Here is a 24,594-nt window from a genome sequence, read left to right on the forward strand (position 1 = left end):
TGGTTTTCGGTGCAGTTGTAAGTGGGATCGATTCCTTGGTTTTTCTTTCTGCTGCTTCATTATTGGTGTATAGAAATGCAACTGATTTCTGTACGTTGATTTTATATCCTGCAATGTTGCTGAATTCGTGTATCAGTTCTGGCAGTTTTGGGGTGGAGTCTTTTGGGCTTTCCATGTAGAGTATCATGTTGTCTGCAAAGAATGAAAATTTGACTTCTTCCTTGCCAATTTGGTTGACTTTTATTTCTTTGTGTTGTCTGATTGCTGAGACTTGTTCCAACACTATGTTGAACAACAGTGGTGAGAGTGGACATCCTTTCACATTCCTCACCTTAGGGGGAAAGCTCTCAGTTTTTCCCCATTGAGGATGATATTAGCGGTGGGTCTTTTGTATATGGTCTTTATGATCTTAAGTTATGTTCCTTCTATCCCTACTTTCTTGAGGCTTTTTATCAAGAAAGGATGCTGTATTTTGTCAAATGCTTTTTCTGCATCTATTGAGAGGATCATGTGTTTCTTATCTGTTCTTTTATTAATGCAATGTGTCACATTGATTGATTTGTGGATATTGAACCAGCCCTGCATCCCAAGAGTAAACCCCACTTGATCGTGATGAACAATTCTTTTAATGTGTTGTTGGATTTGGTTTGCTAGTATCTTGTTGAGAATTTTTGCATCTTTGTTCAGCAGGGAGATTTATATGTAATTCTCTTTTTTAGTGGAGTCTTTGTCTGGTTTTGGAATCAAGGTAATGGTGGCCTCATAGAATGAGTTTGAAAGTTTTCCTTCCATTTCTATTTTTTGGAACAGCTTCAAAAGAATAGGTATTAACTCTTCTTTAAACATTTGTTAGAATTCCGCTGGGAAGCCATCTGGCCCTGGACTCTTGTTTGTTGGGAGATTTTTGATTACTGATTCAATTTTTTTTTTTTTTTTACTGGTTATAGGTTAAAAACTATTTTAAAGGTTACTTATATTTTGAATCTTTGATAATTAGCCAGAATCTATCATTGAGTTAAGAAAAAAAAAAAATGAGTATCTTGCTATGTACAAAACAAAAAATGTGAAGGGATAATTGGCAAAAAAAAAAAAAAAAGATGAGAATATGTTAATAAATATGTTTTTTAAAAAAATGATTGCATTTCAATGAGTTTATCTAAGAACTGCAAATAATTCATCTAATCAGTGTTGACCTAGAAATGATCTTTCTTCCATTGCCTTTTTGAGAAGCTGGAAGTCCCAGAAAATTAACTTCTTTCCTATTTAGCCCCTATAGAGAAAGAAAGATTAAAACATGTATGTACCCTTTTCCACCCCTATGCATCCTCAGAAAAGTTCGTATTAGCTGTCTATGTAAGAGTATGTGTGTACCTTTTGTAAAAGTGGATATGACATGCAGGATTGACTGTTTTTGAGGGTCTATGATGATGTATTCATAGTGTCACAGGTCAGAATTATGGTCAGCCAGTGCTGCCCTAGAATCAGTCTAAAACACTACAAAAAAAAAGTCATCTCTGAGTTAATTACTTGTCTTATTTTCATTTCTATTGAGGGAGCCCCTTGAAAACCGGTACACTACCTTATTTTTATCCCATGAATGGTCAGTATACTTGGTTAAACACCTATGGTACATATACCTTAAAAAGAGGTGGCACCATTTGCAATGACATAGATCTAGCTAGAGAGTAAAATAAGCAAAGTCAGTCAGAGAAAGACAAATACCATATGATTTGACTTATATGTTGAATTTAAGAAGCAAAACAAACAAGCAAAGGGCAAAAAGAAAGAGAGAGATAAACCAAGAAACAGACTCTTAACAATAGAGAACAAACCGACGGTTACTAGAAGGGATGTGGGGGGTGGGGGGTGAAACAGGTGATTGGGATTAAGGCGTGCACTTGTGATGATGAGCACTGGGTATTGTGTGGAAGTGTTGAATCACTGTATTGTACACTTGAAACAAATACTACACTGTATGTTAACTGGAATTTAAGTAAAAACTTTAAGGAGAGGGAGATGGGAATTAGAAGTGTGACTGCAGAGTGTTTGAAGCTGGTACCATGATGTACAATGTTGCAGTGCTGTTTGCTAATCTCAAACTAGAATATGTTAATTTTATTTACTATGTTAATACATTCTTAGGAGCACTATTTCCATTATAATTTTGATGAAGATTTTTTTTTGTCTTTGTCTTTTAGAAGACATGAATGGCGACTATAGAGGCAGAGGATTTGGACGAGGGAGGTTTCAAAGCTGGAAAAGAGGACGAGGTGGTGGGAGCTTCACAGGAAAATGGAGAGAGAGAGAACACAGACCTGACCTGAATAAAACCACGAGAAAGCATACTTCTGGTAGGGGAGGTCAAAGATTGCTCAATTTTTTTTCCTTCATGAAGGAAGCTATTTATGCTTGTCCTGCAAAGCAGTTTAACTTAAACTTCAGTCTTTGATTTGATGTTACTCCTTGAAGTAGTATTTAAGTATTAAGATCCAAAATTTTTACTGAAACCTATAACTTAACCTGTAACTACTAATATGATGTCAGTTTCTCATTATCAGAAGGAGAAGCAAATAGGAAAAAAAAATATTCTATTTCTACTAACCTAGTGCTCGCTTCAGCAGCACATTACTATTTCTACTGACTTAGTATTCTATTTTTTTTAGAACAAACCTCACAGTCTTTGCTACTACAATCAACATTGGATCAGTTCATACCATATAAAGGCTGGAGGCTTTATTTCTCTGAAGGTAAAGTTACAAGTGTAAAGAGTATCACAGATTCTGTTTTCTTGTCACCGGATGTTACATCTCCTATTACTATAGTACATTTGGCTTACTGATAGATATTCCCTTCTTTAATTTTAGTTCACCCAAACAATTAAATCATGTTTATATTTAAAGAGTATTATGTTTAGAGTTTTGTATCAGTTAGGAAAGCAGAAGCCACAGTAGGTATTTCAAAAAGGGGACTTAATACAGTGAATTGAATATACAGTTGGAAGTCTAAAAAGAGCAAAAGGGGGGTTGCTCCTGGGTGGCTGTTGGTTGAGCCTCTGACTGTTGATTTTGGCTCAGGTCATGATTCCAGGGTCATGGGATTGAGCCTGCATCGAGCTCCACACTGAGCCTGGAGCCTGCTTAGGGGTCTGTCTGTCTCTCTCTCTCTCTCTCTCTCTCTCTCTCAAATAAAATTAAAAAAATAAATAAAGAGCAAAATGGGAACACTGTGATAAGCCCTCAGATAATAGTAACTTCCAGAAGCAGCAACCATCCTTATGGCTGAGGGAATAAAAAGTAAGAAGTTCTGAGGTTGTCAGGATGTAGGGATTCAGAGGAAGAGCTGTTGCTTCAGGTGCTCAGGGGCACCCTGAAAAGCTGTGCTTGGATCTCCAAAGGGTACTCTTCACACCTGTGCTCAGACCACTGCAGCAAATGAAGCTGGTTGTTGCTGGTAACTCTGGTGGGAGGATGACACTATTGATGCTCAGAGCTGGAGGCTGGAAATTCTCTGCAGCTGGCAAGATGCTGAAAAGAATTAGAAACAAAAATAAAACCCTTCTTTCTTGCCACCTTCCAGTCTCTAACATGCCTCCAGTTGGCAGAATTTAAAGGAGTCTGGGCAGTGCACTGTGCAGATCTCAATCATAGCATCACAGAATAGAAAATAGAAGGGAGGGCTTAAAACGAAGAGAACCTACACAGGCTTGTGTAGAAACACACTTAAGGACTCTCCCTTTTATAGTCAAAAATATCAGTTAACATCATAGGTGTGGAGACTAGTCTTTTCTGTGTTCTTACAGTTTTTTTCTATATGTTATATCTCTTATGAATTATGGTTTATGTGTATGTATATGTGTGTGTATGTGTAAAGACATATATGTATATATGTGTGTATATATGTACATATATATGTATGTATATGTACATTTATATGTATATATATGTACTCATATATGTGTATATATATATAGGTTTTTTTCCACTGGACTGTACTGCTTTGAGGGCAAGGATCTTCCCGCTACCAGGCACTCAGTATTCATTTGGTGAATGAATGAAATGCTTTACAAATGTTTTTCTGTATTGAGAGTCTGTTTGTTTGGTTTTTTTTTCCTATCACATAGATATGTTTCTTAGGTGATGTGTCTTTTGTTGTTTTAGGATGCATTAGCTACCAACACCTACAATATTTCCCTAGTAGTTAGACCAGAACACCAGAAGTGATCTTTAGACTGGTCCTAAAGATGGAGTTCAGCAGATGCCTTAGATTTAACCATCTATACTTCCAAACTACTTCATTGTATTGTTTCTCTGTGGAAGACCAGTTTGAAAATGTTATGGAACTTTACAGTGTAAAAGTTTTGGGACCAGAGTGAAATAGCGGTCTGTCTACCCTAATGTCAGGAAGGGATTTGACATGTGGCATTTTGGACTTGTAGAATTTACTTTGCAAAGACTGATTGTCTTTAGCTCTGTTTCTGGGTAAGAATTTAATTCAGGTGTCTAGCTTTGGCTTTATTATAATTTTCATTTTAAGCTCTATTATGTAAGCTATTTGAACTACCAGGTCCTATTAAGCGCCAAAGGTTCAGTACAAAGATTCCCAGATAGTATTGGTGCTTTTAGAGAGAAACACTTCTTCTCTGCATTTAAGATTATGCAGACCTAAACTTGCTTTAGAATACTTAACTATTCCTATGTAAATATAATCAAAATGCAAAGTAATTGGAACAAGTCCTCTACCATGTGTACAATGTTTCTTCGTCTCATGAAAAATATGCCTGTATGTGTGTGATTATTAGTGCTAATGCCATATTTGTTGGATTAGTTTACAGCAGTAGCTCTCCTTTTATTGAGAAGATTCAAGCATTTGAAAATTTTTTCACAAGGCGTATTGATTTATATGATAAGGTAAGATTCCTGTACAACAAAGCTACCAGTACACCTTTATGTGTTGTCTTCTTAAACGATGTGTTTGAGGTGCTAGTGATCAGTAGAGGCTGGAGCCAGACAGCTTTGATCTATATCCCACCTCTGCCCCTTAGCTGCAGTGTGGACTTTGGTGTATTACTTACGTTCTTTGTACCTTAGTGTTCTCATCTATCAGTTGGTCATAATAGTATTACTACCTACCACAAAGTGTTGTTAAGAGGCATAAGTAAATTAATATATTTTAAATACTGTAACTGTGCTTGGCGCAAAGCTTATTATACTCATTGTTATCACAATATAAACATATGCTTTTTCAAAGTAATTGAATGTTTAGTTTTGATTGTTGACTTCAAAAAAGCCATCATTGTTTTCATGCCTTTAATATTTTATAGGATGAAATAGAAAGAAAGGGAAGTATTTTGGTGGATTTTAAAGAACTGACAAAAGACGATGAAATGACTAAACTGGTACCAACTATAGCAAATGAGTTAAGGGATACACCTGAGAAAACTTTGGCTTGCATGGGTCTGGCAATACATCAGGTAAATATTTTTGTGTTGACTTTTGTCAAAATTTTAAAGGAAGACTTTACAGTAACAGTACCTTCCCTAACAGGTAGTTTTTAGCCAACTAGAACTGAAGAATTTCAATCCTGTCCTGAAAGATAGCATTCATTCTATATACAACAGCTTATCTAAATATAACATTTATTTTAATTTACTTAAATTAGTTGAGTCTGTTAAAGATCATACAGGAATTGAAGAGCTCCTTGAAAAAAATCTCATAAGGAAGATAAGACAAGGGTCATGTTGTTATCAGTTATGAACTTGGAAAACAACCTCAGATTTAGGTTGTGTGGCATGGGGCAAGACTTAATCTCCCTGAGTGTCCCCATATATAAATGGAAAATAATATATGTTGTGCCTGTTTTTCTCAGGGTCAGTTGACACAACATATGTGACAGTATTATTTAGGCTGACAAACAGATAAATGCTTCTAGGTAAAGAGTTGTAAATCTCAGAACAGGAACAGGTAAAATACTGGGTGCATTCAGAAAAAGTAAGACTATTGGGGAGGAATGGGAAGAGGTCAGAGGAAGACTTTGTAGAGATGCTAGGGTTATTATGGGTCTTAAAGGGGTTCTGAGAATTAGACATAGGCCAGAGGAGGTAATGGTATCCAGGCACAAGGAATAGTTAATTACAAAGATGTGTACATTGCTGGTAACCTGAGACACGAAACCTTGGTGTTGTCTTCAGACTCATCTCACTCATTAGTTCTCCATATCCAAGTCACCACATTCTTTCATTCCTATTTCTAAAACATCTCTTAAATCCATCTCTTTTCCACCCTTACTGGCTCTCCACCCTTCTTAAACCTTCATTATCTTTCCTAAATTGTTGCTATACTGGTGAAACATGATCTGTCTTCGGAAACTGGTGACTTCTTCCAAGTGAAATCCAAATCCTTTACATGGCATTGAAGGCCTTCCATGATGTGGTTCATCTTCCTCCTCCACTTTCACTTACTACCCATTAAGCTAAGCTGAGCTCTCCCCAGAATTCTTTCAATACTCTGACCTCTTGCACATGCCGTCCCTTAACCATGGAATGCCCCTTGCATTGCATCCAGATTTTGGGGCCTAACTCCATTGTCTCTCATGTAAACCTTTCTCAGGACTGTTTTTCAAAACTTGCATAGTATTTGTCTCTAAATATTTATGGTCTTTATAACAATTAGAGCTATAGATGTGCATCTCATTTTCACTCTTAGATTGTCAGCATACTGCTTTGTACACAAGAGGATATTAAATATTTAATATCAAATGTCAAGGGAGTGGGTATTAGATATTTCAAAAGTCATCTTTATTTTCTCTATCTTAAGTAATCACTGAATATAGAGAAGTATAAAATATGTATTCACCAGAGCCTGTCCAGGCAGTAATAGCTTTGGAGACTACTGTAAGGACTTTTAATATTAAACTTACTTTGGACAGAAAGTAGCAGACAGGGATGCTGGAGTTTTCCAGTCCAGGGATGACAAAATCCCAGGTAAAACATAATCCACTATAAAATAAGTAGTCATAATTAAATATCAGAGTTTAAAAATAAATTAATGTTTATTTTTGAGAGAGAGACAGAGCACAAGCAGGGGAGGGGCAGAAAGAGAGGGAGACACAGAATCCAAAGCAGGCTCTGAGCTGTCAGCACAGAGCCTGACGTGGGGCTCGAAGCCACAAAGCATGAGATCATGACCTGAGCTGAAGTCGGATGCTTAACTGAACAAGCCACCCAGGCACCCCTTAAATATCAGAGTTTTAAAGGGCTATTAGAGTTCTGTTAATATTCTGTTCTGAACTGTTTATATTCATAAACTTCACATTTCCATAAAAGAGTTCTACTTCAAGAGTGTATTTTGTTTTCCAACTGTTTAGGTATTAACTAGGGACCTTGAAAGGCATGCAGCTGAATTACAAGCCCAAGAAGGATTGTCTAGGGATGGGGAAACAATGGTAAATGTGCCACACATCCATGCAAGGTAAGGATTTACCGGTATTAAAGTATTATTTAGAATCTGGCATGTAAGACTGTTTGAGATTGGAAACCTCATTTTATAAAACCAGAGAAATCAGTAAAAAAGGTTGAATTCTGTGCTATCTTATTGATTATCAAACCCAAGTAAACTCACTCAGAATTCTTCAAAGAGGTCATGACAAAAATAAATTTCCCTGCCCAAATAAGGTGATTTCCCAACCTGTACATTCCTGTAAAAATTGATTTTGGATGTATACTTATCAAGATGCTGCTATTTAAATTAATAATCTATGTAATACAGTAAATGGTGTGATTATATTTTGTTGAAGTTACTAGGTTTCTACTAGACACAGAACAAATGGAATTCTGTTTTTCTTTAATTCATCTTTATTTAAGATTTAAAATTCTCATTAGAAGAGCTGAATAAGGTAATCACTAGAGTTTTTCTTTTTCAGAATTTATAGAAGATACTTTGTAACAGTTCTTGAAAAAGAAGAAACTCAAGTCACTTTTTTTGTTGCCAAAATTTTCCTTTTGACAGTAGTTTTTTCCTTTTTCCCTTAGAGAACAGCCAGTGGGACTAGAAGAAACGGGAACATTTAGCATTTTTTAATCTTTAAGAATGATTTAATTCTTCTGAAATTACTGGTCTGTAGGGATGCTATGGTTGGAGAATTCCACAGTTGCTCCTAAAAGGAAATTGTGAAGATACAGATAACTTCCACTATTGGCTTATTGTAAATTCATAGATAAATACATTCTTGTTTTTGTTTTTAGGGTCTATAACTATGAGCCCTTGACACAGCTCAAGAATGTCCGAGCAAATTACTATGGAAAATATATCGCTGTGCGAGGGACAGTGGTTCGTGTCAGTAACATAAAGCCTCTGTGCACTAAGATGGCTTTTCTTTGTGCTGCATGTGGAGAAGTTCAGGGTTTTCCTCTTCCAGATGGAAAATATAATCTTCCCACAAAGGTAATATGTTATTTACCTACTTAATTATGTATCTTGGTAGAGAAGGCAAATCAGTTTACAGAAAACATTTCCCAGTGTTTCTAAGCACAGAGCTTATTCTTACTTATTTTCAGTTTTTAAATTATGAAATACTTCAGGGTACAGAAAATAAATCAATAAAGCATTCCTCTAATCATCACCCAGAATTTTACATATTGCCGGCTCCAGTTATATTTTTAAAGATCTAAAGCATTATGGATGTGATTAGTGTCTCTTTTGTGCCCCCTGGCTTCTACAATTCCCAGAGACAGTCATTGTCCTGAAGTTAATGTGTATCCTTTCCATTCATATTTTTATATTTTGACTTAATAGGTTTGACAATGATGTGTTCCTTTTATCTTTATTGACTTTAGACTATAGATTTTAAAGCCATAGAAAAGTCGAGAGAATAATATCTATAGAGCCACCGTTATGAGTTGACAGATATTAGTGTTTTGTGATTTAAGCTTAATTTTTTAAGCATAAAATACTAAGTATTAGAGTTAAAATTGAAATCTCCCTATTGCCCTCCCCAGTTCCATTCACTTTTTTCATCCTTAGAGGCAGCCACTCTTTGGAAATTGGCATAAATTCTTCAAATCTGCATTCTTATACCTAACAATATGTGTAAGGTTTGTTTTGTGTGTGTTTATGTGAATGGTATATTGAATGTAACATTCTGCAACTTTTTTTTCACTTGGTTATTTTGGAGTTTACCTATCTTAACACATACCTAATTCTTTTATCTTTACCGTTGTGGAGTACCCCATTGAATGAATAGCGATTGTTTATCCATTCTCCTGGTGGACGTTTGTGTTGCTTCCGGTTTTTTACAACTACATACGATGCTGCAGAAAACATTCTTGTACATATCTCTGTAGCAGAGGAATTTCTCAGTTCTGGGATAAGCTTATTGTTAACTATTAGAGGTTGCCAAACAACTTGTCAGAGTGTTGGTCCCAGTTTACACCTCTACTGGAGTGTTAAACAATTACCATTTCTCTGTATTTTCACTAACACTTGGTATTATTAGCCTTTTTAAATGTTGTCATTCTGGTGGGGTAAATGGTATTTCATTTTTAATATGAATTTCTACTATTTCTGTTACAGTTGAACATCTTTTCACATCTTTATTGGCCATTCAGTTTCCTTCTTTATTGAATTTTCTGTTTATGTTTTCTGCTTATTTTTCTGTTTATACTATTGGTAAGAGTTTTTTATTAATTCTAGAAAATAATCTTTGATTATATACATTATAGATATCTTCTCCCAGTATTTGGTTTATCTTTTAACTTTGTGGTATATTTTTTGTTCTATAGTTTTAAATTTTGACAGGGCTAAAGTGATTGTTTTTTTTCCCTTATGACTTTTACTTTTTATGCCCTTCTTAAAAAGGCATTCTTCACTCGAGCATTATCAACATTTCTCTTACATTCCCTTTTAATACTTTTAGGTCATATTTTTTATATTTAGATTTTTGTTCATCAGGAATTTAATCTTGGGAATGGCATAAAGCTAAGGATCTAATTTTATTCTTTTAGGTGAAAAGCCAGTTGTCACCATTTATTAATTAAGCCCTCTATTCCTACTGACGTGTATTGCTTCTTCTGTGGTTCACTGTGCTTTTATAGACATGTGACTCTTTCATTTCACTGGTCCTATCCCAGCTCTATACAATCTTACTTATGCTGATCTCATTAAAACTTTTGATAAGGCAGGGAGACTTACCATACCTATTCTTATTTTCCAGGGTTGCCTCTACCAACCTTGGACTTTAATAAATTTAACATTTATTACATTTTTACACAAATTGAAATTTGTAGGATTTTCTTCTTTTACAAGAAGAACAAGATGTGTTAGATTCAGCTATTGGTTCTTTTTTAAAATATATTTTCTTAATATTTATTTATTTATTTATTTAGGTGGGGGGCATGTGCATGGGGAAAGGACGCACAGAGAGAGAGAGAGAGAGAGAGAGAGAGAGGGAGAGAATGAATGCCAAGCAGGCTCTGTGCTGTCAGTGCAGAGCCATAAATGGGGTTTGATCTCACGAATGATACAATCATGGCCTGAGCTGAAATCAGGAGTTGATTGCTTAACCAAATGAGTCACCCAGGCACCCCTCAGCTATTGGTTCTGGGTAATCAGTGGTGTTGGTAAATGGGTGTCACCTACTATTTGTCTGGGCTTAAGGTTCAGGCTCTGCCTTTAGCTCTTAGGCCAAAATTTAAATGCTGATTTACTGGATATTTACCGTACACCATGTTTGGTCAAGATACTTCCATGCCCTCTAGTATCGTGGGTGGTAATGCTGACCTGTAGGATGAGTGCTAGTGTGAAGAGGTTCTGCTTGTGTCTGAACTTTGGTGAACTGAAGCACTCAGAAAAATTATTGTTCCAGGAGATCCCTGTTTCAGTCACTATTACTGCATAACAAATCCCCCTAAAACTTAGTGGCTTAAAATAACAGCAGTCATTTAATTACTTCTCATGGTTTCTGTCAGTTCGAAGTTCAGAAGAACTGCTTGGCTGGGTAGTTCTGCCCCTGGGTCTCTTATGGAGTTGTAGTCCAATGGTGGCTGGAGCTGAACAGCAAGGGGCTGCAGTGGCTGGGGGCTGGGGTAGCTGGGGGCTGGCTGGGCATCTCTCCTCCAAGTGGTCTCTCCGGGCTGGTTTTGGTTTCTCACACAAAGTATGACAGCTTGGGATACTCATTCTGCACACATGGCTGCTGACAGCTTCAAGAGACAGACATCTAGCTCTCAGGAAGAAAAGGCTTTGGCTCTTTTGAGCTAGCCTTCGAAGTCAGGCAGCATCACTTCTATCACATTCTGTTGGTTACAAAGTGAGTCATAAGCCTGTCCAGATTCCAAAAAGGGGATATTAGACTCCATCTCTTGATGGGGGAGTGGTAAGGTTCTAGAAAGGCTCTTGGGGAGATATTGTTGCAGTCATATTTGGAACTGGCCAATCTGTGGCACGATCTGTGAATTTATAAATGCATCTTGGGGTCCAAATAACCAACAACTGACTTATAAAAACTTGAACACAACTCACATGGTGAAGACTGCCTTTGTGGTACAATAAACATTATATAAACAGAGCACAAGGAAGTGAGATAGGAGATCTAGGGATTAAGGAAGACCTAGGAAGCCTTTGGAAAAGGGGAGGATTAGGGCTGGGTACGTGGGACTGCGTGTGAGAGGGCATTCAAAGATCAGGAGGCTACATGGGCACAAAGGAAGGAAGGAAGGAATGCTTAGTGTGAGGGGCTTGTGAGGAGCCTTGCACACCCACAGTGGAAAGAATAAGAGCAGTAATCAAGAGGGACCAGCTGCAAAAGTACCTCAAAAGCTTGTGATACAGAATTGATACAGAAGGAAATAGAAAGTCATTAAGCTCTCAGTGCATTTTACTTTAACACCATCCTGAGACCAACTTAAAACAATGTTAAATGAAGCATTTTAACTTGAATTTTCCTGAGATGTGATTGTAGTTTATTAAAATCTGGATGTGAATTAATCTTGTTGCAGTGTCCTGTGCCCATATGTCGAGGGAGGTCATTCACTGCTCTCCGTAGCTCTCCTCTCACGGTTACGATGGACTGGCAGTCAATCAAGTAAGCAATCAGACTATCAAATAAAACACAGGTTTTAGATCTCTCATACTGCCAAGTAAATCTATAATATTCCTGTATTGTACTGTGATTCTTATCTGTAGGCAGTGATACAATGTATAGTAAAAGATTTATTTCATTAAGAGTTTGTCTTGAAATGATAATTGCCTTTATTTGAAATTTGTTGTATATCAGATTCCAGAAAGGATTTAAAGTGCAAGTATCATATCCTTTTGCTATTGAGCAATAGTTCATTTTGTTTCTCATTTATGTGATTCATTGAACTGGATGTAGGCCATCAAAGCTATATAATTTTCTTTCCATAATGAGCTATGAAAGAAGCATTGTTTAGAAATTTAAAATAAAGAATCCCTTAGAAATGGCATGTTTCATGTTCTCACTATCCATGACACATTTTACTATAGGTTTTTATTTTTAAGCTGTTTTTTGCAGGTTGTGTGTGTGTGTGTGTGTGTGTGTGTCTAGGGGGGTATATTTTTAACCCAATAATTTATTCTATTTTATCTGGCTGTAGTCCCATACATAACTCATCCCTTGAAGTCAGAGTGCTACCCAGGAAACCTGGCTAAAACAGGATAGAGATGGTTTTAAAAAAAAACTAAGAACCTGGAGAGAAGTGAGGTAGATTGCTACCAAGCCCTGTCCTAACTTTATCTCCTTCTGTTCTATAAAAACTAAGACCAATATGTACAATAATTAACTGTATACTATGCTGAGATCTTCACACTCTTTTACAGTAGAAGAAAGGCTTAAAAATTTTTTTTTTACATTTTATTTTTTTAATGTTTGTTTATTTTTGAGAGAGACAGAATGTGAGCTGGGGAGGGGCAGAGAGAGAGAGGGAGACACAGAATCCAAAGCAGGCTCCAGGCTCTGAGCTGTCAGCACAGAGCCTGACGTGGGGCTCGAACCCACAAATTGTGAGATCATGACCTGAGCCAATGTCAGATACTTAACTGAATGAGCCACCCAGGCGCCTCTACATTTTATTTTTAAAAAGTTTAATTCCGGCATTGGTAACATACAGTGTTATATTAATTAGTTAGTATATATTAGTGATTGCTCGGCACTCATCACGAGAAGTGTGCTGTTAATCACCGTCACCTATTTCACCCATCCCCCAAATCCCCTCCCCTCTGATAGTCAACAGTTCTTTGGAGTTAAGAGTCTGGATTTGGGATTGTCCCTTTTTTTCTTTATTCATTCCCCTCCCAACCCCCCCCACACCCCCACCCCTGTATTCCACATATGTGTGGTATTTGTCTTTCTCTGATTGACTTATTTCACTTAGCATTATACTCTCTAGCTCCATCCATGCTGTTGCAAATGGCAAGAATTCATTCTTTTTTATGGCTGTATTTAAGACTCTTGAATGTGATCTTGTGCTCTTTCAGTGTACAGATGTGCAAAGAAAGTCTATAGGACTTTCACCACTGAGGGGGTAATGAGGGCCTCAGAGGAGCTCTAAGGTTCATAATAGGATAGGTGCACACAAGATCCAGGATAATTTAATTATTTGAACAAAGTCTCTTTGCTTTCTGGTAAAAATAGCAGACAAGAAAATAGGCTTAAATATTTTAATTAGGTTTGAATGATGATCTCTTGATATTAGGAAATCAAACTTAGAGAGGGATGCCATTTACATCCTTTTCTTGAATTTTTAAAAGTAAGATGTTGCTAAAGTTCATTTTGAATGAGTTACAGTAAAAATTTATTAGTATGATATTAACTTACATTATTGTTTTATTCTGTCAACATGTAGATCTATAAAATGACTATCTGCCCTAAGTTCTTCCTGCCATTAATAGTAAATTCAATTTCATTTTTTCTGAAACTTAGCTTGGGATGGCCATAAAGAATTAAATTATTGTTTCTGAGCTAGTCATTGAAATATCTGAATGAATCAAGGTGAAAGCCTTACAAAGGCCTTGCTATTGAAGCAGTCCCAGTTCTGGGGTTTTATCTGTTGAAAACAGTCACAGTATGTGAAGAAATAGCTTACTGAAAGTATGTTTTCACAGTGTTGATTTTTTTTTTAATAGGGAGCAGCCTAAACATCTGAAGAAAATATTATAAATAAGATGGTACAGAGGATTATTGTATAACCATTAACTATGATGTTGCAGGAGAATATTTTGAAATGAGTGTTTTTAGTAATAAAGCAGGTCGCAGAATGTTATCTATTGTACATTACTGACTTTGTTTAAAAACATACACTGGTGAACTTTAGCCTCTACTACAAAGCTGTAATCATCAAGACAGCGTAATATTGGCACAAAAACAGACACATAGACCAATGGAATAGAACAGAGACCCCAGAATTGGACCCACAAATGTACGGCCAACTAATCTTTGACAAAGCAGGAAAGAGTATCCAATGGAAAAAGGACAGTCTCTTTAACAAATGTTGCTGGGAGAACTGGACAGCAACATGCAGAAGAATGAAACTAGACCACTTTCTTACACCATTCACAAAAATAAACTCAAAATGGATGAAGGACCTGAATGTGAGACAGGAAACCATCAAAACCCTAGAGGAAAAGCAGGAAAAAACCTCTTTGACCTCAGCCATAGCAATTTCTTACTTGACACATCTCCAAAGGCAAAGGAATTAAAAGCAAAAATGAACTATTGGGACCTCAGCAAGATGAAAAGCTTCTGCACTACAAAGGAAACAATCAACAAAACTAAAAGGCAAACAATGGAATGGGAAAAGATATTTGCAAATGACATATTGGATAAAGGGCTAGTATCCAAAATCTATAAAGAAATAACCAAAGTCCAAACCCAAAAAACAAATACTCCAGTGAGGAAATGGACAGCAGACATGAATAGACACTTTTCTAAAGAAGACATCCAGATGGCCAACAGACACATGAAAAGATGCTCAACGTCACTCCCCATCAGGGAAATACAAATCAAAACCACACTGAAATACCACTTCACGCCAGTCAGAGTGGCTAAAATGAACAAATCAGGAGACTACAGATGCTGGAGAGGATGTGGAGAAACAGGAACCCTCTTGCACTGTTGATGGGAATGCAAACTGGTGCAGCTGCTCTGGAAAACAGTGTGGACGTTCCTCAAAAAATTAAAAATAGATCTACCCTATTACCCACCAATAGCACTGCTAGGAATCTACCCAAGGGATACAGGAGTGCTGATGCATAAGGGCACTTGTACCCCAGTATTTATGGCAGCACTTTCAACAATAGCCAAATTATGGAAAGAGCCTAAATGTCCTTCAACTGATGAATGGATAAAGAAGATGTGGTTTATATATTACAATGGAATACTACTTGGTAATGAGAGAGAATGAAATCTGGCCATTTGTAGCAATGTGGATAGAACTGGAGGATATTATGCTAAGTGAAGTAAGTCAGGCAGAGAAAGATACCACGTTTTCACTCATAAGTGGATCCTGAGAAACTTAACAGAACCATGGGGGCGTGGAAGGGGGGAAAATGTTACAGAGAGGGAGGGAGGCAAATCAAAAGAGACACTTAAATACAGAGAACAATCTGAGGGTTGATGGGGGGTGGGGGAGAGGGGAAAGTAGGTGATGGGCATTGAGGAGGGCACCTGTTGGGATGAGCACTGGGTGTTGTATGGAAACCAATTTGACAATAAATTTCATATATTAAGAAAAAAAAAAGGAAACCAGTTTGACAATAAATTATATTTAATATAAAAAAAAACATACACTGGTGAGAAATACAAAACCATGTTGAGAGTATACTGTCTAGGAAGTAAGATTGGAGTAATTGTTATTTTCTTCTTTATGTTTATTTGTGTTTTAATAAGAAAAGTTTAAATGTCTAATTTTTTAGAGCAAGGCATCCTTAGCATGTTGTGTCATTCTGAGACTTCTCATTGCAGTCTGCTAGTGTTTGAGTGTGTATTGAGGGTGAAGGTGCAGGGTTGGTGGTGGTAAAGATGGAGGAAAATCCCAAGTAAGGGTCCTTGCTCTATTTTTATTAGGATCAGGAGGCTTACAAATGTGATGGGAGTGCACAAAGAGACAGTGAAATCATGGACACATGGGCGTGAGAGAAATGGGGTTTTGAAGATATGCGGTGTTAGGGGTTTGGGCTAATACAAAACAAAATCCTGGCACCAGGCAGAAGGTTGTTTACAGTAGACGTGAGGCCCCACCTCTGTTTACCTAAACTGGTCTAGGGGACAAGAAAGACAGAGCATGCTGCGTCAGGGTCAATAAGGCACCTCTCTTTAGCTAATTAGCTCCTCTCTGGGCAGCTTGGCCCTGCAGCGGTCCATAGCCCTATTTACCAGTTTACCTAATTTGTTCCTTCCTTCCTGTGAAAGCAGCTTTCTGCTATTGTACTAAGTTGGGGGGGGGGGCATTTCCACTCTGAACACCTAATCTTTTTAACTCATCCTCATCCTGAGATTCCCTATTCCTATACCTTTGTCCTATATTGGGACCTTTGCCCCGCTTTACCTATACTGGGGCCTTTGCCCGGTTTACCTAATCTTATTTACCTAAATTGTTTACTCAAACTTGGGTGTGTACATCCTATGGATTTCTAATTCTTTATGCCTTGTTAACCTATCAGTGCAAGCTCAGGGAATTCCTAAGCTTATTCCCCACAATAAAAAGTAATGGTAAAAAGGGAATTTTAAAAGCAAGAGAAAATAAGACAGTTACATACAAAGGAAACCCCGTAAGGCTATCAGCTGATTTTTCAACAGAAACTTTCCAGTCCTATCTTTTTTGAGAGCCACAATTCAACCCACTGTAATTATGAAAGAAATTTGAGAATTAAAAATAATTGGTAGTAGCCCAAGTGTCCATTGATAGATGAATAGATAACAAAGATGTGGTGTGTGTGCGTGCGTGCGTGTATTTACTCATATAACGGTATGTTACTCAGCCATAAAAATGAATGAGATCTTGCCATTTGCAACAATATGGATAGATCTAGAGGGTATAATGGTAATTGAAATAAGACAGAGAAAGAGAAATACCATATAATTTCCCTCATATGTGGAATTTAAGGAAGAAAAAAAAAGAACAAAGGAAAAACGAGATAAACGAAAAAACAGACTCTTAACTATAGGGAACAAACTGATGGTTACCAAAAGGGAGGGAGGTAGGAAAATGGGTAAAATAGGTGACAAGGATTAAGAATGATACTTAATCATGATGAGCACTGAGTAATGTATAGAATTGTTGAATCACTATATTGTATACCTGAAACTAATATAACACTGTGTTATAAATGTATGTTATCTATACTGGAATTGGCGGGGGTGGGGGAGTGGGGGGAGCCAGGAACATACCACAAATGCCAGCCTGACAAGTGTTGGGCTTTCAAAGCCATGGTCGGTTTAAAGCTTTTCCCATCATGTGCCAATAAAAATCCTATTGGCCCAGAAGATTTTATGAAGTCATTGTGGAAGCTGTCTAGATGGCCCTGTGGAATGAGAAAATACATGTGCCACTGGCTTCATCAAATGAGCCCCCTCAGTGGTCATTCCCAGGGCCTGGGAGGCCAAGTTGCACTTCCAGGGGCAGATACTGATTCAGTTGGTGAAAAGAAGACAGATGAGAGGCCCTGAGCTACTGATCTCTTGCTGTACAATTAAACTGGAATATGAGTGTGGCAAAAAAAAAAAAAAAAAAAGTTTTATGGTAATGCATGTAAATGTTTTTAAAAACTCAAATCAGTAGGGGTGCCTGGTTGGTTGAGCATTTGACTCTTGATTTCAGTCCAGGTCATTATCCCAGGGTTGTGGGATTGAGCCTCACATTGGGCTCCACACTGAGCGTGGAGTCTGCTTAAGATTCTCTCTCTCTCCCTCTGGCCCAATCCCCTGCTTGCGTGCTCTTGCTCTCTCTAAAAAAACAGAAAACAGAAAACCTTCAATCAGTATAGAAGGCCACAGTTCCCACAATTTCTCGTCTTATACAGAATTTAGATGACACCCTTGTATGCCTTCCTTCCTTCACTTTACTCACCCACTTTCTGTGAATCATGGACGTTAGAGACGATGTGCTTGCTTTTACTTCTCAGCTATGATGTTAATTTTACATTGTCAAGAGTTACTTCTGTTTTCCTATAATAACTGTCTTCTTTGTTTAATTTATAGTTTATATCTAACAAAAACAAGAGCATTTACATTTTTATGATCTTTGTTCAACAAAGAACCAAGGAAGGTGATCAGATGCTAAGAAAAGGAAATGTAATTTATATCACTGGGATGTGTTTTTCGTGTGTTCTGCCCCTTAAAGGAAATGATCCAAGCATCAAAATCAAAATGAATTCTCTTTCCTTATACTCCCCTAAATTATCCCCTATTTTAATGTGCTTCATGTTTGGACTGTAACTTTGTTATTTAGCACTTTTGAAATCTTTTTGTCTATGGTGTTCTGAAGCAGTGAGAGTACATCTAAATGTGACTTCATCCTGTTTTCTCTGTTTATATATGTTTTTTCTTTTGATGCTCCCAATTAGATACATCCATTGGATTGTTCATCTGTCTTTTAACTTTTTTTCTTTTTAACTTTCATTTTCTAGTTTTCTTTGGCTTTTTCTAGTTTCTCTCCTATTAATATTTGATTTTTAGAAACATATTTATAGTTTTCCTGATCTCACGCTTATTTTCCAGTAGGTGCCTTTTTATAGGTGCTTATTCTTGTTTTATGGTGTAAGATTTTCTCAAAAACCCTTAGGCAGCTTTTTGTTTGTTTCTAATGCTCTTCTCCTCCCTAAATTATTGCCGTTTCATGATGAAATATCTGATGAGCAATGAGACGTTAGTTGGAGTAGGTAGGGTGGGTTTTCTTTGCCATTTTGTGGATAGGAGTTTCTCCTCATGAGGCTTCCCCCCTGGATAAGAAGGTAGGGATTCCAACTAACAGATTTTACTATGTGAATGTGTTTTTGAATTGCAGTTGGGCTTCTCATATGCCAGAATAAGGAGGCTTTATTCTGGAACTCTGATACCCTCACTAGATGCGGTAGCTCCCCACACAGAGTAGATGGATCCATTTCTTTAGCACAGTGCTGTGGTTTTTGCCAAACAGTAAAGCCTGGTTTGCTGGGATGCCCTCATTCTTTCCCTACCCCCATCCACCCACCTACCAAAAAATTATCAACAGTTCTGTGACTTGTCTTTCAGTTGATTTTCCTGTTTCGTTTCAGCCATCCACTCCTACTCTCCATTCCTGCCGACTACAACCTAGAAGCCTCTCAAGGGCTCTGCTGAGAATATTGGCTCCCACTTCTCTTGTACCGTTGTAACTTTTTCCTGTGTGTATTCTGAACTTCATTTTGTTTTATCCATTAATACTTTCCCACTTGCTGTTTTCTAAAATTTCAAGATTTCTTGTTTATCAGTAACACCTCTGCACGCCTAAAAACTTCTCTTTATTTAATGACTGCCATTTTGGTGGACGTTTTGGAGAGAGGCTAGGCAAGTGTATATACTCATCCCGCCATTCTTTTTAATTTTTTTTTTTAAGTTTATTTTGAGAGAGAGAGAGAGAGAGAGAGAGAGCGAGAGAGAGCACAGTGGAGGGGCAGGGAGAGAGGGAGAGAGAGAATCCCAAGCAAACTCCACACCAGCAGCACTGAGTGTGATTGGGGCTTGTGATCTGAACCGAAATCAAGGGACGCTTAACTGACTGAGCCACCCAGGTGCCCCTCATCCTGCCATTCTTAATTGGAAACAGCTGAATTAATTTTAGATACATTATTGATTTTTTTTTTTATTTTTTACTACTCTTCCCTTTAGCGCAGTACCTTGTGGATTCCAAATAGTTGACATGTTGAAGAAATGACTTAAAGTCAGTACATAAACTGACTGAAAATTGTTTAACTTTTTAGAATACAGGAGCTGATGTCTGATGATCAGCGAGAAGCTGGTCGGATTCCACGAACAATAGAGTGTGAACTTGTTCATGATCTTGTGGATAGCTGTGTCCCAGGAGACACAGTGACTATTACTGGAGTTGTCAAAGTCTCAAATGCTGAAGAAGGTATGGTATAACTCTTCTCATTTTGATTGTCCCTCAATAATTTGTTAGCAGTCATCTTTTTTCTTTTTAAGGTACTTTTGAATCTACACTAGTATAGAGAAGGCTTGTTTCTTATACAGGTGAAACTTTTCCTTCAAAATAAAGGTTTATTTGTAGCTTATTGTGCCTTTCTTTTACATGCTATTCAAGTCTTTGTAGGGAAAATGAAAATACCAATTATTGTACTTCATGCTTTGAAATTTACAGGTTCTCGAAATAAGAATGACAAATGCATGTTCCTTTTGTACATTGAAGCAAATTCTGTTAGCAATAGCAAAGGACAGAAAACAAACACTTCTGAGGATGGGTGTAAGCATGGAGCACTGATGGAGTTTTCACTTAAAGACCTTTATGCCATCCAAGAGATTCAAGCTGAAGAAAACCTGTTTAAACTCATTGTCAAGTATGTATGAGGTTATCTGAAATTTTATTATGTATATGTACCATAGGGGTGCTCTTGGCTACTAGTAAGAAAAAAACTAGTCAAAATGGTTGCAAATTACAATTCACAGGTCAAATCCAGCTAACTGCCAATTTTTATATGGCGCATAAGCTAAGAATGGTTTCTGTATTTTGTAATGGCTGAAAAAAAAAGAGTATTTCATGACACACAAAATTATATGAAATTCAAATTTCACTGCCTGTAACTAAACTTTTATTGGAACACAGCCACAGTCATTCATTTATGTAGAGTCTGGCTGCTTTCCAGCTGCAATGACAGAGCTGAGTAGTAACAGAGAATGGCTCACAGATATTTACTGTCTGTTCCTCTGTAGAAAAGTTTGCTGATTTCTAGTTTTATCCATAAAGAAAATTTACTATCTCACACAGGAAGTTAGTTACTCAACAGAAGAGTGAAGGGACTATGAATTCCAGTCACTTCAATTAGTGGTATGTCAGGGGTTGTTTGTTTACTTTCAAAAAGGAAGAAAGATATCACATAGAAGTCACTTCAATAAGTATTTCATAATATTCTTTTATTTCCATGTTTTTGCCATGTAGTAGAGAAGAAGCAAAGTAGAGGCATTTTTGCTTTAATGGTTAAGAGGTTTTTTTGTTTTGTTTTTTTAAGATAAATCTAAGTTAGAATCCTTCTTCAACCACTTAACTTCCATTGTGGTTGGATGCATGTTACTTATTATCGCCTTGATTTTTATCTTCCTAAAATAGAAATAATAAATTCCTGTCTCAGAAGGTTGTACCAAAGATTAAATGAAATTCAATAATATAGGGGCGCCTGGGTGGCGCAGTCGGTTAAGCGTCCGACTTCAGCCAGGTCACGATCTCACGGTCCGTGAGTTCGAGCCCCGCATCGGGCTCTGGGCTGATGGCTCGGAGCCTGGAGCCTGTTTCCGATTCTGTGTCTCCCTCTCTCTCTGTCCCTCCCCCGTTCATGCTCTGTCTCTCTCTGTCCCAAAAAAATAAAATAAACGTTGAAAAAAAAAAAAATTTAAGAAATTCAATAATATATTTAACACAACATGCTGTTATTTTAAAACATTGACAATTTTTTGGACAGTTTTGAAGAAACAATAAACAAGAGAGACTGAAAATTGGATATACCTAAGGGTGGTGAAGATCTGAGGTTTTGAAATGCGTTGCATTTTCCTTCACCTAGGCTTAGGACACTTTAGAGAATTTGACTCTTTTTGCGTTGAATATGTTAATTAACTGACTAAGAAAGTACGCAGTTCCTCAGGGGATTCTTTGTCCCTAAACCCTCAGAGACTTCCTGTGAATGGGTAGCCATCCAGACCCACCCTGGGAGAGGAGGTACTCTGAGCTGAAGTGGGGGTGTGATCTGCGGATCAGTGACTGTGTGGTATGTGGGCTCTGAGCAGATGGGGAAGAGTAACCTGGTTGAAGATCAAAACGCCTCTTCAATTGGTTCCTCTTACCCATTATAAATAAGAACAAATGTTTGCAGTGGTCCTTCTGCTATACTTAACTTACAGAAAGGTTTTCTTCTCACAGGTTGCTTTTACCCTTCAGTTCTAAATTTGTAATTTCAGCATCAAAAACCAGAAGTTTTCATTTGTTAACCTTGCAGGGGTTGACAAATTAGGCAGGCTGCCTGGTTTTGTAAACAAAGTTTTACTGGAACACATCCCTGTCCATTCATCTACACATTGCTTTCACACAAGTTGAGTCGTTGTGACCCAGACAGTAAAATTGAAAAGATACAGTTTCTGGCCCTTTAAGGAAAAGTTTGTCTACCTTCGTTAGAGTAACAAGTAGAAGACCATGAAAGCAGAATGCAGAAGACAGTGGAAGGTTATGTTTTAGTTTAGGTTCCTTCAGAAGCAATGATTTGGGTAAGCATTTATTTGGGAGGTGATCCCCAGAAATACTGGAAAGGGAATGGGGGAGTGAGAGAAAGGGTGGTAGTGTATGGTGCCTCAATGAGGAGGTTACTATAAGCATCCAGGGCTTAATCCTCTTGAGACCTCGAGATACTAGACTGTGTAGAACTAGCCTCAGTATTTTTCTATCCAAGGGCCTAGATTTGGGGCTACTCTTGGAATATTCTATAACCCAGCACTTTCAGCCTGTCTTGCCTGCCTGCTGCTGCTGCTTCTGCAGCCAGAGAAAGTCCTTCAGCAGATAGGTGGAGGTGTGTGGTCAGAAGCTAGCAGTAATTATGTGGGAACATGCTTAACAGTGAGCACCAGGGGGATGTGGCAGGACAGCAACTTCTGTGTTTACATGTATTAAAAGGGATAATGATTTATACTTAACTCCTGGTTACATCTCTTCCACTCTGGCCTTTTCTGTGTGACCCTTGTTTTTACAATTGGTAAATGTAAATATACCTCTTTGTAGTCATATATGGTCTTATTCTGATCCTTTGAGTTGAGCTGAAAAAATGAAATTTTATCTCCTCTTAAAGTATCATTTACTCAATTCACCCATTAGTCTTCTTTCTATGACTTGGCTACACAGCTGCCTATTCATGTAAAATGCAATATAATTCTGTATCCTAAAGTAGAAGACCATGATTATGATGTGTTAAAGGCTGGAGATGGATCAACCATATATTTGGTTACTTTAAAATGCTTTGCGGGGTGCCTGGGTGGCTCAGTTGGTTAAGTGTCCAACTCTTGATTTCAGCCCAGGTCATGATCTCATGGTTCTAAGATCAAGCCTGCATTGGGCTCTATGCTGGGCATGGAGCCTGCCTGAGATTCTCTCTCTCCCTCCCCAACTGCCCATCCCCTCCTTGCACACACACTCTCTCAAAAAAATAATAAATACAATAAAAATACATTTAAAAAAATAAATGCTTTGCAAGTATCCTGTCTCCCTTACACAGGCACAGTTTTTAAAGCATTCTTCCCTTTATGGATTAACCAAGAACTTTGAGAAATTTACTGGTAGAATAAAATGTCTTGGGTTGTTTGAGGGATGTAAACTATATGTTTGTCTTTATTTTTTTATGCTAAATAAACCAAGTTAAGCAAGTTGTAAAGTAAATCCTCTAATGGATTGATGAAATGAAAATAAGAATTTCTAAGTTGTATTTTGTTTTTCAGCTCACTTTGCCCTGTCATTTTTGGTCATGAAGTAAGTATTTTACTTCATCTTTACCCAAAAATACATAAAGTTGGCAAAAAAAATAGCTAATTTCTGTTAGCCAGATGTTTGTATTTTAATAGGTCATTATTCTCCAGAAATGAATGATGTGAAAGGCAAACTATAGCTTCTTGTAATAACAAGCTACTTACTAATTCAAGCTAATAGGAATGAGGTTCTTTAAAGTGACTTTAGGTGTAAAGTATTAAAGCAGAAGCTAACAAATATTTCCCAGTTTTGTGGAGTAGATTCATGCTTTGCAAGGTAGGTCTTTACTCAGTAAAGATACCTCTTTGATTTTATGTGCTTCCTACCTTTTGCTTTTTAATCATTTACATTATGGAAGTTTATATTTTAATTTCCTTAGGAAAAAAAGTAAAGTTCAATCATGCTTTTAAAAAAAAAATCTCAAATAAATGTAAATATAGAGGGAAGAACATCCCTTTTTTGCTAGTCATCTTTATGTTTTTCTTACTTTGGGGGTCCCCCCCTCTTCTTTCACACTTGAGCTTGTTAAAGCAGGCTTGGCATTAGCACTTTTTGGAGGAAGCCAAAAATATGCAGATGACAAAAACAGAATTCCAATTCGAGGAGATCCACATGTCCTTGTTGTTGGAGATCCAGGCTTGGGAAAGAGTCAGATGCTACAGGTAGGAAATCAATCATCTCGTATTTAATGTATTCCTTATAAAATGTGTGATTGATTCACAAGTGAATTTTCTCAAAGCATGCAGTGTTTGTGTTCTAGAGGATATAGTTGGTCTGGTGGTATAAGTGAATTGGGGTTTATGTGAGTAAGATGTCACTTCTATCTGGCCATCCTTTCAAATCGAGTCAGTCTCTGTCACACAGACTGTTGCAGGCATGCTGGTCTATTGAGAGAT

General features: G+C 37.3%; 1 protein-coding gene across 1 annotated transcript in view; it reads left to right on the forward strand.

Moving 5' to 3' along the window:
- Positions 1–24,594, forward strand: part of MCM8 (minichromosome maintenance 8 homologous recombination repair factor) — a 44,651-nt gene that overhangs the window by 3,343 nt on the left and 16,714 nt on the right. The window contains exons 2-12 of the mRNA XM_049651114.1: positions 2,199–2,351; positions 2,664–2,747; positions 4,825–4,907; positions 5,321–5,470; positions 7,363–7,466; positions 8,240–8,438; positions 11,990–12,075; positions 19,947–20,098; positions 20,345–20,540; positions 23,671–23,701; positions 24,220–24,360. Of these exons, the coding sequence (XP_049507071.1) occupies positions 2,204–2,351; positions 2,664–2,747; positions 4,825–4,907; positions 5,321–5,470; positions 7,363–7,466; positions 8,240–8,438; positions 11,990–12,075; positions 19,947–20,098; positions 20,345–20,540; positions 23,671–23,701; positions 24,220–24,360 (1,374 nt within the window). The 5' untranslated portion in view covers positions 2,199–2,203. The remainder of the gene's footprint in view (positions 1–2,198; positions 2,352–2,663; positions 2,748–4,824; positions 4,908–5,320; positions 5,471–7,362; positions 7,467–8,239; positions 8,439–11,989; positions 12,076–19,946; positions 20,099–20,344; positions 20,541–23,670; positions 23,702–24,219; positions 24,361–24,594) is intronic.

The sequence above is a fragment of the Panthera uncia genome (assembly GCF_023721935.1).
Source record: "Panthera uncia isolate 11264 chromosome A3 unlocalized genomic scaffold, Puncia_PCG_1.0 HiC_scaffold_11, whole genome shotgun sequence".
Classification (NCBI taxonomy): Eukaryota; Metazoa; Chordata; class Mammalia; order Carnivora; family Felidae; genus Panthera; species Panthera uncia.